The sequence below is a fragment of the Cornus florida genome, unplaced genomic scaffold (genome assembly GCF_030987335.1).
Source record: "Cornus florida cultivar Cherokee Brave unplaced genomic scaffold, ASM3098733v1 CherokeeBrave_3.0.0_Hap2_Chr02, whole genome shotgun sequence".
NCBI classification, from domain to species: Eukaryota; Viridiplantae; Streptophyta; class Magnoliopsida; order Cornales; family Cornaceae; genus Cornus; species Cornus florida.
The window spans coordinates 103,311,371-103,326,120 of NW_026775572.1; the positions used below are offsets into that span (position 1 = coordinate 103,311,371).

General features: G+C 38.0%; 1 protein-coding gene across 1 annotated transcript in view; it reads left to right on the forward strand.

Moving 5' to 3' along the window:
* The first annotated feature begins 1,633 nt into the window (after positions 1-1,633).
* Positions 1,634-14,750, forward strand: part of LOC132295515 (histidine kinase 4-like) — a 28,893-nt gene continuing 15,776 nt past the window's right edge. The window contains exons 1-11 of the mRNA XM_059793811.1: positions 1,634-2,109; positions 2,810-3,214; positions 3,325-3,558; positions 3,690-3,859; positions 5,391-5,609; positions 5,739-5,925; positions 6,061-6,112; positions 6,224-6,453; positions 6,744-6,842; positions 7,149-7,858; positions 8,747-9,253. Coding sequence (XP_059649794.1) covers positions 2,885-3,214; positions 3,325-3,558; positions 3,690-3,859; positions 5,391-5,609; positions 5,739-5,925; positions 6,061-6,112; positions 6,224-6,453; positions 6,744-6,842; positions 7,149-7,858; positions 8,747-9,253 — 2,738 coding nt within the window. The 5' untranslated portion in view covers positions 1,634-2,109; positions 2,810-2,884. The remainder of the gene's footprint in view (positions 2,110-2,809; positions 3,215-3,324; positions 3,559-3,689; positions 3,860-5,390; positions 5,610-5,738; positions 5,926-6,060; positions 6,113-6,223; positions 6,454-6,743; positions 6,843-7,148; positions 7,859-8,746; positions 9,254-14,750) is intronic.

Sequence of the window (14,750 nt, forward strand, 5' to 3'; positions counted from 1 at the left end):
GGTTCTCTACTTCGGTTGATCGAAGCACCATCTTTCATCTCGAGCCACAAACCGGTTGACTGCTTTGTCATTTCAGTCGACCGAAATGAAGGCTCTTTTCCTTTTCTTTTTTTTCCTGGCTTATTTCGGCAGACCGAAGCTCCATTTCGGTCGACCGAAATGGAGCTGCCTTGTAGGTTTTGTTTGGTTGATTGTTTCCTCAGGCCTTTATCGCTTCATTTCTTCCTACTAGATTTTGTTAATCTTGTGTAAGCCATTTAGTGGTGTTCTTGGTTTAATTTGAACTAGATTTTGTCCCTTTAGTTGTCATTGGTGCCATAGGGTACCATTTGACCCTTTTCATGCTAGTTTTCGCTTCTGGTTAATTCCTTGAGCTCTGTGACTTCATGGAAGGTCACATTGGTGTCTTGGGGATGGTTTGCATCTCTATAGACTTTGGATTTATCTTTTACTTCCGCATTTCCGATCCGTTATCGGATCAACTTTCGGTTCATCATAGTACACACTAGGTTGAAAAATCCAGGGTTGTCACATTCTAGAATACTCCGGGTATAATAATTGGGTGGGTCTCTCAATCATTGCATCATTAATTAGGTAGGCCATACCACCAATCTAACGATTGAAAAATCTAGAGTATGATATCCCCAAGTATTTTTAAAATTTTCGAACTTGCATTTAACACTTTTATGAAACAGCCAATCAAACTGATTTTTATACATTTCTTAAATTTTTATTCTCAAAAGATAGAAAAACATTCATAAAAAACACTCAACAAAATAGATGGCCTGTCAGTTTTCCTTATTTTATTATTATTATTTTTTGGTTCTCATACTTAATTTAACATTAAATAAACCCAACTTTCTTATTTACTTTCCTTGCAATTCTGATCATAACATAAAGGGCAGAATTTTTGAAAATAACCACTTCGGGATACTATATCAGAAAGTCAAACTAAGAAGGTAGAAGTGTCAATTTGTGCTCAGGTTATAATCGTATCGTTTCAATTTAAAGATATTTTATTAAATAATTCAATTCGAATATGATTCATTTAATACTCATATTAAGAACATTTAACACTAACCTGACTTATTTATTAAACAGGTTACACGTGTAACTCGTTTAATGACAAATTATTAATAATTCTCAATCAAACAATAAATATTATAAAATATAAGTTTTAATTCAATCAAATTACTAAATAGTCTATAATCTACAAAATAATAAATTATAAGACACAAGTTTAAATTATTATTTTGGAATTCAAATATAGATTTATTTTGACACATATAGTTAAACGGGTAAAAGCTAGTTTAAATATTTCAACTCAAATATGATACGATTAACTAAACAGGTTAATCATATCAACCCGTTTAGAGTCTACTCAAAACTATTTAACTGGTGTCGTATTCGAGTATTGGTTTTGGTGTTAAAACTTTGCCACCCCCTAACTGTAGTATTATAATAGTTATATGGTGTCAAATATTAGGGCTTTTCGGTAATTTAAGTGGGGACGAGATCCTCGCCTTGTCGTGAAGTCATTATCACATAGATATGAGAAAGCGATTTTTAATATACATTTATATATATAAACTCTCTCTCTCTCTCTCTCTCTCTCTCTCTCTCTCAACAGAAACAAATTTTTGAGGGAGATAAACAAATCGCAGAAGAAATATATATATATATATATATAGGTATCCATTTCCAGAAAATTACCTAAAAGCAAGTGACTACTGTATAGTAGTCTTGAGTGATCATCAACACTAAAACTCCTATAAATGTCGAGAAAAATAGCTTGACAAGAAGAGAGAGAGAGAGAGAGAGAGAGAGAAGGGGGAAAAGAATATACAGTTTTTTTGCAGAGAAGTCTAGTTGTTATAGAGAGAGAGAGAGATCAGAGATTTTAGAGAGAGAGTATTTGTTTATGGGTTTTGTTGTGGGGGGGAACCGCGTATCTGCGAAAATCCTTGAAATTCGATTCATTTGCTTTAGAAAGTAAAGTAAATAAATCAAATATTATCTGTCCGATTAAAAAATTGCAGGCACAAGTTTGAGAGTTGCGATTGATCCAACCAACAAAGCCATATAACAGTACAATGTACCCAGAAACAGGTTCATTGATTTTTTTTTTTTTTTTTCTCTCTATACTGTTTCTCTCTCTTGCTTGTCTGTGTTTTGGCTATTTTGGTTTTGTTTCTCTCTCTTGGTTGTGTATGTATGTGTACTGTGTTTTAGCTGGCGTTGTTGGCTAATTTAATGTTTATTATTGGGAGGTCAGTGAACATTATTAGTTTATTTGATATTGTTTACAGTGAACATGCGTGCTATTCTTTGTCTCTAGACTCTCTTCAAACAAACTTCACGCTTGCAAAGAGAGAGAGAGAGAGAGAGAGAGAGGACATAACTTGAGTTCTTGAATTTTTTATTCCATTCAATTTCTCAAACCCCATTGGAGAGAGAGAGAGAGAGGAACATATAATTATAGAGAGGGATTTGGGGGAAGAGTTTTTTGGAATTTGGGCTTTGTCCATCTTTTGAGGGCTACAACAAGCCATGCTTGTTTGATGAAAAATTTGATAAACTTTCTTTTGGGTTTCTCTTAAATTTTGTTCATTATTTTTTGTTTGGGGGTTTTGGGTACTGATAATTTGAGTCACGCAAAACAATGCTGCAATGATAATTTGCTTCCAGTGTACAGAGTACCTTTTTCTTTGTATGCATAGAAAGTGCTTCTGAAAATAATACTTGCAGTTCTTTGTAGAAGTTATGGCTCTTGAATGTATACGTACTTTGATGGGTTCTTGTGTTTTAGCTTGAAGATGAAGTGGGAAAGAGGGGAAGAAGAAAGGGAGAGAGAAAAGAGGGAGGCAGAGGAAGCTTTGTTTTGATGGGTTTGAAGACTCAAAGCCACCACTTGGTGGCTGTGAAGTTGAATGAGCAATTGGGCACAAAGAGGAAGTACACATTTATCAATAGAGCTTGGCTCCCAAAAATTCTGCTGCTTTGGATCTTGTTTGTGGCCTTTGTGAGCAGATTAATCTACAATAGAATGGATGCTGATAATAAGGTGAGAAGGAAGGAAGTGCTCGTGAGCATGTGTGATCAAAGGGCGAGGATGTTACAAGATCAATTCAGTGTTAGTGTTAATCACGTCCATGCTCTTGCTATCCTCGTCTCCACCTTTCATTATTATAGGAATCCATCAGCAATTGATCAGGTTTGTACTTGTGTTGATATATTTTGTTAAATTTTGGGCATCAAATGTTGTGTTCTTTGATGATTGTCTGAATTCATGTTAGTATGGGTGTGGTTGATTGCACAATGCAGCAAACTTTTGCGGAGTACACGGCCCGAACGTCCTTTGAGCGCCCATTGATGAGTGGTGTGGCATATGCACAAAGAGTGGTCAGTTCAAATAGAGAAGAATTTGAGAGGCAACATGGGTGGACAGTAAGGACAATGGAGAGGGAGCCTTCACCTGTCCGTGACGAATATGCGCCTGTGATATTTTCTCAGAAAACTGTCTCCTACATTGAATCCCTCGATATGATGTCCGGCGAGGTACATTGTGTATTTTATGAGCTTCAATTGTTTACTTGATATATATACATTTTCATATTCCAAATTGATTGGAATTCCTTTTCTTTTCTTTTTTTATTTTTAACCTGCATATTTTTGTCTGCATGATGTAGGAGGACCGCGAAAACATTTTGAGAGCTAGGGCTACTGGCAAAGCAGTTCTCACAAGCCCCTTCAGGCTGTTGGGTTCTCATCATCTTGGGGTTGTTTTGACAATCCCTGTTTACAAATTTAAGCTCCCTCCAAGTCCATCGGTGGGAGAACGCATTGAAGCAACTGCAGGGTAACCCCTAACATTTATCTAACACATTGGAAATTTGTACATACATGTTTACTTTTATAACCTTTCTGCAATGAGTCAAGATTTGTGTTATTTAAATTCTGTAAATTAGGTTTTATAAATATGTTATGTGCAGAATAGAATTTTAATGGTCAACTAGAAGACAGTACAAAACGAAATGAAGGAATCCTAAGGAGATTAACTTTTTAATTTGTCACTGGTTCATATTTTAATAAATGTTGCACCATGAAATTTATTCCAATTTTCATCTAGTCAGCTTCCTCGAGGCTTTAGTCAAAGATGGCACACTGCAGATATTTTATTCTGATTCTTATTATTTATTAGTTTATTTATTTTTTATAAGTCATTCTGATTCTTTGTTTTAGTTACCATATTTTCCCATTAATCTCTCAAATCGATGCCAATATTGCCTGTGGCTAAAATCAATTAAAATCCGCAAGAATCTATTGTGCTATTTACATTTTCTGCAAAAAGCATTGTAATATTCCAGGATGGGTTGAGAAATTTCGAATGTCTTGAGATCGATTTAAGTATTTTCTTTTTCTTTTTTCCTCAAAGGTTGCCTTGTATAAATGGCTTGCCACTCCTTCATACTGGATTGGTAATATGTTACACTTTCAGTTCTAAAATAGAAAACTTGCACAGTTTTGATTTTGATGTCGGAATGTTGCTGCTATCTGCTTTCAGTACAAAGAGCAATGTTCACACTCTTTCCATATGCCCAGCAAGAGAGAATTTTTGAGACTAAGATTCTTTTTTAGCAGACATAAGCAACTGTATTTCCAGAACTGGTTTTTTTGGGGTAGACTATTAGATCATGTTGGCAAAAGAAAGCTGAATACACAACATTCTGTGAAAAGTAAATAATTAAGAGCATGCATTTCTTAATTTTATTTTATTACTGAAGTACAAAAATTTGAGACTTCTATTTATAAGTGTGAATTGGAATTTTGATGTATCCACAACTGGTGTCATATGTGCAAGGGCGAATTGGCTTGGTGCATTATTCTTGACTACACTAGCTATGCTAATTAAATGAATTTTTATGATTGAAGTATCCATATTGGACACACAATATTTGGATATAGGCACGGAACGTGTCCGCTATGGTCTATTCATGCATACCCAATTATTCAAGTTTATTTTTTAACCATATATAAATCTAACGTGTGGACATACATTCACACCTAGCGCAGCTCTCGAGTCCATATGTATTATGTGTAATTTCCTAAAGTATGATTATTTGAGGATTACATGTGATAGGGGGATAGTCTTCTTTTTCTTCTTCTGTAATCATTTCTGTTTTATAGTGCTTGGTGATTTGCATCGTTTGCAATATTATTGTGTGGAAGTGTTCTAAACAATTTTTTATATAAGAGTTTTGTTGTTTTTGTTCTAATTTTCTTTAATTTTTACATTTTCTAATATTTTAATTGCTTTCATCTTGATCTGTTCATGGTTCATACCAAAAAAGTTCTGCATGTGGGTAAAATAATATTTTCGTTGAATGCAGATACCTTGGTGGAGCCTTTGATGTTGAGTCCCTTGTTGAGAATTTACTTGGGCAACTTGCTGGGAACCAGGCGATTGTGGTAAACGTATATGATATTACTAACTCTTCTGATCCCTTAATCATGTATGGACACCAATATCATGATGGAGACATGTCCCTTGAGCGTGTAAGCAAGCTTGATTTTGGCGATCCAGTCCGGAAGCACCAAATGATATGTAGGTAAGTGCGCCTTGCCAATGATTTTTATTTTCAGAAGCCAATGTTTAAAAGTTCTGTAAGAGGACCCCTGCTGTTAATCCTTACTTTGAACAAAGACCCAAAGTTTTAAGGTTTTTGTTTCCGGAACAGGTATCTTCAGACGGCACCTACATCATGGACAGCAGTCACCACTGCATTCTTATTCTTTGTGATTGGTTTATTAGTTGGTTATATGATATATGGTGCTGCTATTCACATTGTCAAAGTTGAGGATGATTTCCACGAAATGCAAGAGCTGAAAGTCCGAGCAGAAGCTGCTGACGTTGCCAAATCCCAGGTTTCATGCTATTCCTGTTCTTTTCTTTTTCGCTAGGCTATTAATTCTGCTCCTAAAAGGCAAAATTTAGTCAATTTCATCAAAAATTCAAACTACAAATTTTTTATGGAATTCTATTTTTGTTGCTCATGTCAGTTTCTTGCTACCGTTTCTCATGAAATTAGAACTCCCATGAATGGCATCCTTGGTATGTTCAGAATCCTTTCTTGATCTTTTATTGGTGTTTATAAAAGAATGATTGAGAGTTCAAATCCGTTTTCAGTCAACAATTACATTCATTTTATGTATGTCATTACAGGAATGCTTGCTCTGCTTCTAGATACAAATTTGAGTTCAACCCAAAGGGACTATGCTCAAACTGCTCAAGCCTGTGGAAAGGCACTAATAACATTAATAAATGAAGTGCTTGACAGGGCTAAAATTGAAGCTGGCAAATTAGAGCTGGAGATAGTCCCATTTGACCTTCGCTCTATACTTGACGATGTTCTCTCTTTATTTTCTGAGAAGTCTAGGCACAAGGGCATCGAGGTAAGTTTGACTGAGTTGCAATAATATTCCAGTACAGCATCGTTAACCATAATTGTTGCCTTATTTGAAGAGCCTCAAATTGATTCCTGAACTGTGCATTGCTTCTGCATTTTTTTTTGGTAATTCATGATCTGTCATGTATGCCACTGTGCATGAACTGACCTTGTACTTTTTTATTCTTATGGTTTTCCCTCTCCTTTTGTGGAACAATTAATGATCGGTGACCTCCATGATGCATTTTATATTGAATTTTCCAATACAATGCTGCACAAACAATTGAGGAAGTGAAGTTGGCTGTATTTGTTTCTGATAAAGTTCCTGACATTGTTATGGGGGATCCAGGACGATTCCGACAGGTTATCACAAATCTCGTTGGCAATTCAGTCAAAGTAAGTGAAAAATGTTCAAGCCTTGCCACTCTGGATAGTTAAAAATCTTATCTTTTTCATTTAGCGTGGTTCAGTAAATCTATTGATTGAATAATCCCTTTGATTTTAAGCTCAACATCGGCCCTCTTTTCCTTCTCTTCCCTCAACAAAACAATTAATAAACTAATCAACAAACTTTGTTTTCTTGAGTTGTACCTGCTCTCAACTAATAAAATTATCCACCCTGTAAAACCATGTTTTTACTTGCAGAAACCTACTTCTTGAATCCTGATGTATTTTATGCTCACTTGATTTAACTTTTGACAGTTTACTGAGCGAGGACATATATTTGTTCAAGTCCATTTAGCTGAATATTCAGATGCTGTAGTGGATGCAAAAGCGACCTGTCTGAATAGAGGTACCGAAAATGTTATTTTATCTAGTGGCTGTCAATTTAACACCTTAAGTGGTTTTGAAGCTGCCGATGACCGGAACAGTTGGGATACCTTCAAGCATTTGATTTCTGATGAAGGATTCCAACTTAATTCTTCAAATAAAGTGATGACCACTAATGGAACTTCTCAGAATGTCACTTTGATGGTAAGTGTAGAAGATACAGGGATTGGGATCCCTTTCCATGCGCAGGAACGGGTCTTCACACCCTTCATGCAGGCAGACAGTTCAACCTCTAGAAATTATGGTGGAACTGGAATCGGATTGAGCATTAGTAAGTGCTTGGTTGAACTGATGGGTGGTCAAATAAACTTTATAAGCCGTCCTCAAATTGGAAGCACATTTTCATTTACTGCTGTCTTTGGGAAGTGTGAGAAAAATGCATTTACTGATCTGAAAGAACCTCTTTCTGATGATCTGCCTCCTGGATTTAAAGGATTGAAAGCAATTTTAGTTGATAGGAAACCAGTAAGAGCTGCTGTAACCATATACCATCTAAAAAGACTTGGTATCGTGGTCGAAGTTGTAGGTGGCAACAGGATGGCAGTTGCAGTGCCTGGAAAAAATGTTTCCCAGAGGTCTACGTAAGTATTTCTTGTCCCTCATTATATTTCAACTCCATTGGGCATTTGAAAACTTCAATATATAAATATATAAATATATAAAATTATTTATTTATTTTTTTATCTAACTGCAGTTCAGTTTAGTGCCCTAATGATATTGCCTTTTCGGTTAATCTTTTAAGCCAAATCCTTGCAAGCCCTGCTTTTTTGCTTTTATGTCCCTGAAAGGAAAAATATATATATTCAAATTGGTAATGTTATCCTCTTGTTAGCCCCAAATTTAGATATAATCACAACTTGGAAAACTTTTTTTTTTTTTTTGGTTAGTCAACTTGGAAAACTTGAATCCGTTAATCATTTACCTTTTTTGATGGATTTTATATGTTATCAGGCTTCATCTGGAAATTTCAGGTAGCAGGACTGACTTTTGATAACTTTTTATGGTGGCAACAATATATTGTGAAAGAATGTAAAATAAGACTAAGGATCTTACATAATCCAGTAACTTCACTATACTGATGGGTGATGACAATGGAACAAATTTACCATCTGAAGATCTGAAATTGTTTTAAACCTACAAAAGGGATAATGGAGAAACTAATAGTTCAACAAAGAAAAATCCCGAATCCTTGAGACGACCCACTCACACAATGCCTTAAATTCCGAGCTTGTGTAAATTTCTATGCAGTATGTATCAAGTTTCACCGAAAGTCTTTTTTTGAGTAAGTTTCACTAAAGTGTTAGATGAACAAGTAAGGCAAACTTTTATTCCAGAGGCAACATTAAAGGAGAGATCTCAAATACATGTCTTTGCACACCATATCAGAATAGAGATTTATAATTGACATTTCCCATCTCTTAGTATAGTATCAGTCAACTTCCTGAATTAAACTAATTCTATCATGGCAGAAATGAAATGCAGCCAGAAATCATTCTAGTCGAGAAAGATTCATTAATATCCAGAGAGAATGGGAGCTTGAATTTACAGTTATCAGATTGGAAACAGAATGGCCACAAGTTTATATCGCCCAAGATGATTCTTCTCGTGACAAACATTAGTAGTGATGAGGTTGAAAAGGCAAAAGCAGCAGGATTTGCAGATACCATGATCATGAAACCTTTGAGAGCAAGTATGATGGCAGCATGCCTTCAAGAGGTGCTGGGAATGGGAAAGAAGGCACAACAGGTGAAAAACTTTCTTAATGGATCAGATTTTCTGCGGAGCTTGCTTTGGGGCAAGAAAATATTGGTGGTTGATGATAACAGGGTGAACCGTAGAGTTGCTGCTGGTGCATTGAAGAAGTTTGGGGCTGATGTAGTATGTGCTGAGAGTGGTAAAGCAGCTCTTGCCCTGCTGCAGTTACCACACAATTTTGATGCTTGCTTCATGGATATTCAGATGCCAGAGATGGATGGGTACGTATCAAGGGTTTCCCTTTATTGATTATTGATATAGTAATTCCTCTTATATTTCTTTGGTTATATCGTTTTATTTTCTACTCAATAACTTTAATTCATTGGACCTCACTGGATTGCTCAATTTTTCTTGTGTCTTTTGTCTCAATTGTTGGTTTTTTTATTTTTATTTTTTTATATTTCATCATTGGTGTAAATCATTTTCTTTATTTTTTGCTCAATTGTTGATTATTGATCATTTTCTTGCGCGCCTTGGTTGCGCCTCGTCCTGTGGCGCGGCTCACTATTTTTTTTTTAAAAACTATGATTATTCTATTTCTTAAGCCAAAAAGGGTACTTTTGGCAACTTAATAAACAAATAAGAAAGCCCAAGCGTAAGAGAGAAGAAACTTTTGTTTAAAAGAATAAACAAATAAGAAAGCCTAAGAGTAAAAGTGTTAACTGAACAGAGAAAGAGTGAGACCGTGAGACGAACGACGTTGCCCTAGTAGGAGAGATGAACGACGAAGCCATGTTAGTTCTTTCTTCTTCTTCTCTCTCTTCTCCTCTACTTCTCTGTCCTCTCTTCTCCTGTACTCCTCTCTTCTTATCTTTGTTTACATATCTCTTCGTCTAGTTTTTTTTTTTTTTTTGGGGGGGGGGGGGGGGGGGGGGGGGGGGGTTGTTGCGCTCTGTTTCTCCTTTTTTTCTTTAACACTTTCTCTCTCTTCTCGTCTACTGTTTCTCCTTTTTTTCTTTAACACTTTCTCTCTCTTCTCGTCTACTTCTCTCTCTCCATCTACTTATTCTGTCTGTACATCTTTTTTTTTTTTTTTTTTTTTTTTTAACAGATTTATTTCTTTTTGTGCTTTGTTTTATGGTTGTTGAAGTTTAGTTGATGGATCTACTTTTTTATATTTGATATTAATGTTTAGAATATTGCTAGGACTTGTGAGATATGAATGTTTTTATGGTAGTTTAAATTTTCAATTATGTGCCTCACTTCACTCAGGTGCGCGCCTAGGCTCCAAATGACCTCTAACACCTTGGTGCGCCTTGGGCTTTTAATAACATTGGTTGGCGGGTCGTGTCAAGATATGGGTATCCTATTAAATAAGTCGACACGATTATTACACGACACGACATGACAAGACACGTTTAGCTAAATGGGTCATTTTTTTACATGAACTTAATATGTTTAATGAATACGTTTAGTTAAATGGGTTATAAACGGGTTAGTGGGTGAAACACGAACACGTTTAATTATCGTGTCAATTCAGGTCTTACAACCTGAACACAATTAAGCCAGATCCGAACTCACTTATTTCATGTCGTGTTCAAGTCGTATTAGTGTGTCATGTCAAATATTGCCACCCCTAGATAAAATAGGCGAATAAGACAAGTAGTAGAGCCCAGCCTTCTCAAAGCCCCCACCAATTATCCACTTTGTCTTTAGATCCTGAAAGACACAGTGAGTAGGATAGAATGTTATTAAGCAATTTAGGGCAAAGGTAAGTTTACGAACTGATAGTAAATTAAAGGGAAATTGGTGTAGATACAAGACAGAAGAGAAGGTTAGATTAAAGGTATGAACGGTACCAATTCCTTGGACTAGAGTTTTGGTACCTTTAGCTATTGTGACATAAGGGGGAGAAGATATACGAGAAATACCAGATAAAAGAGCGGCGTTGCCTGTCATATAATCGGAGGCTCCAAAATTAATGATCCAGGTTGTATCGAATGAAGAATGAAGACATGCTCCAAAATGGTTGTGGAAGTGGATGGAGGATTAACATGCTTGACAATCGAATCATACTCAGCCTTGGAGATAAGAACATGTTCCTCAGTAGCAGGATTAATGTTCTTCCCCTCAACCACAACCCGATTTGCCTATGCAGGCTTGCCGTGAAGTTCCCAACAATGATCAGAAAGGTTAGTACGGCCATAGTATGTACATGTCCTGCCGCCACGAACACCTCGGCCACCTTTGCTAGGGTGTGAGAGACCACGTCCTCCTCGGCTACCTCGTGAAGTATCTGATCAAAGGTTGTTGGAACCCATCAATTTGGTAGTAGTCATAGAACTGAAAAAGAGAGTCCTTGTTTTTCGATTTTTCACTCATGATAATAGAGACGAGACAATCCAAGACAAGTGTGAAGCGAGAAAGGGAAATTATTATTATTATTTTTTACAGTTTATCTGTCAGAATTACAGTGAAAGAATTCTGTTCTTATTTTTTGGAACCTAGGGTTTGAGGTCATCTCTGTCCAAATTACAAGGAGGAAAGAACAGAACAACAAAGTAGAGAAGTTGACTATACACTAAAACAAAGAAAGAAATTGAGAAAAAGAAGAAAAGGAAAAAAGAAAAAGAAAAAAGTAGATGAAGCTTACATTAGTGAGGATACCAAAAGTGAACTGGGCTTGACACTATCCAGATTGCTGAGAATGGGTCGGGTAAAAGCAGCTGGAATGGAGCAGGTCCTAACTGAGCGGGCCCAGGTCCAGGAAGACAGTAGAGAAACTCGCAGTGGGACCAAAGGGGTCAGGCCCAAACAAAAGGAAAGTAAATAAGGCCAGCCCATCATAAGAAAGTCAGTTAGAAAGCTTTAGGAGTGGTTGTAACCGTCTATAAATAGACGAAAAGGAGAGGGAAAAGGGGTTGTAAAATGTTTGAAGTGCATAATTTCTCTTTCTAAATTGGGGAAAATTTAGTGCATCTTCGATGGTGCCGTTTGTGGGAACCGATGAGGATTGATTGATGTTTGATCCAAATCGATTCGATCCAGAGTAATTCATGAAGAAGACGTTTGATCTCTGAAAGCTGAATCAAGATTGATGAAAGTGGTTTGTCTTGCTGAATCTCGATTCCAGTTGATTTCTAGAGATTGGCGTCCGATTTACGCAGACCTGATCTGTGTTTATTCCGGTGAGCTGTGCAGTTTAGACCTGTTGAGATTGCTGAATTTGGAGAGCTCGTTGCTAAAGCAATTCAAATCCGGCCAGTAACGGACGGAATTCAACTAGTTTGAGTCCAGATCTACTGCGTTCGCATTAGCAAAGCTCAGATCTGATCAGAAATCTGCGGTTAATGACTTTGCTCCGATCAGGAATGATGATCGGAGGAGAGAGCTCAAATCCATTGGAGAATGGCCAGCAGTCGAAGCTTGATGAGTTGATGAGCATGATTGAAGCCCTGAGAAGAGAGAATGCAGAATTACGAGCTGGAATGGAGCGTCGTGAGGCTCCTACTATTCCAAGGCCACCTCCGGTAGGAGAGGGAGTCTTGCCGTTCAACGCTGTTCATCAAGGAGATCCAGAAGGTATCAATCGCATGGATCCTCATTGTGAAGAAATTTTGGTAGGTGATTTACCTCCAAATGTCCGTCAGGTAGAGGATCGGGAGGGATCTATTCATTTGGATCCACATCACGAACGAATCATGCGAGAGGAAGCGCCAGTGTATGATCATAGGGCTGCATCACCGTGGCAAAGTGAGTTTGCTGAGGACAGATCGTTTGATCCACGCCTTCAATGGCAACGTTTGATTACAGGTGTTCAGAGAGGAGATCTGCAGACCATGGGAAACGGGTGGAGCCCATTGGCATGGTAGAATTGATTGTGTAGGCTGCTGAAAGAGTTCTGATAGAGACATTTGTAGTTGTTGAGATCCATCCCTCCTACAACCTTCTGATGGGAAGAGGGTGGATCCATAGAGTCCAGGGTATTCCATTAACTCTGCATCAAGTGATGAGATGTTTAGGTCCAGATGGGAACAAAGTGATTGACATTCATGGAGATCAGGTCGCGACCAAGGAGTGCTACTCTGTAACTCTGAAGTCTGCTGGAAAAGGAAAGGCACCCATCCATTCTGTTAGCCCAAGATAGCAATTACAGGGTCCTTCACCCAACAACAGTGGGGAGGAGGAGCCTTCGGTCTTGACCGAAGAACCTCTTGTTGACGTGCAGATCGACCATGAGAAGCCAGACCGAACTACAAAAGTGGGAACAAGACTTGTAGAAGGGGAGAAACAAGGGTTGATTGATTTCTTGTCTCAGAATGCAGATGTGTTCGCGTGGAGCCATTTAGACATGCCAGGAGTCGGTACTTCTGTTTCTTGTCACTCTCTCAATGTAGATCCGAACGCAAAGCCTGTAAGGCAGAAGCAGAGAAGGTTTGCTCCAGAGCGCAATCAAATTATAGCTGAAGAAATCGATCGATTGTTTGATGCAGGGTTCATTAGAGAGGTCCAATACCCGGTTTAGCTCTCAAATATCGTTGTTGTGCAGAAAAAGAATGGGAAATGGAGAGTATGTATTGACTTCACCAATCTGAACAAAGCTTGCCCGAAGGATAGCTTCCCATTGCCAAAGATTGACCAGATGGTGGATGCCACTACTGGATACGAACGGTTAACGTTCCTGGACGCGTACTCAGGCTACAATCAAATCCCAATGGACCCCATTGATGAAGAGAAAACTTCTTTTGTCACCGAGCAAGGAACCTACTGCTACAAGGTCATGCCGTTTGGACTAAAAAATGCTGGAGCTACTTATCAGACGCTGATTAGCAAGATTTTCAAAAATCAAATGGGGAAGACTGTGGAGGCATACATTGATGACATGGTAGTAAAGAGTAAGAAGAAGGAAGATCACCTGGAACACCTACAAGACGTGTTCAGCGTGTTAAGGAAGTATGAAATGAAGCTTAATCCAACCAAATACTCATTTGGCGTGAGCTCTGGCCAATTCTTGGGACACGTGGTTAATCATAGAGGAATTGAAACCAGCCCAGCCCAAGCAAAAGCTTTGATCTGCAATGCAGAACCAAAAACGGTTAGAGAGGTGCAAGCACTTACAAGAAGAATAGCCGCATTGAGTTGGTTCATTTCTAAATTGTCAGATCGCTGTAAGCCGTTTTTTTGATACAATACGAGGCCATGGAAGGCAGGCTGGGGGGATGAGCAAAGACGGGCTCTAACCAGCTTGAAAGAATATATGCGGAACTCTCTAGTCTTATCTGCCCCTGAGCCGGGTGAAAAGCTTTTTATGTACCTCGGTGTGTCCAGCATTGCTGCAAGTGCCGTTCTGATTCGCTGTAAGGAAGGAAAACAGTTCCCGGTATTCTATGTCAGCAAAACAATGGCAGAACCAGAAAGAAAATATTCAAAGGCCGAACGAGTGATCCTGGCATTGGTAAATGCCAAAAGGAAACTCGGGCATTATTTTGAGTCCTGCACTGTTGTCGTTCTGACCACCTTCCCTATAAGGACGATCCTGCATAAGCTAGATCCGTCGGGAAGAATGATAAAGTGGGCCAAAGAGCTGAGCTCATTTGACATAACTTATGAACCCAGAACAGCCATTAAAGGGCAGGCAGTGGCTGATTTCCTGCTAGAATGTGATATTGAAGGCTTGGAAGAGGATTATGAAGGTTCTTCATGGAAACTTTTCGTCGATGGCTCGTCAAATCAAATGGGAGCAGGAATTGGGATCAAACTCCAGACACCAGAGGGCAC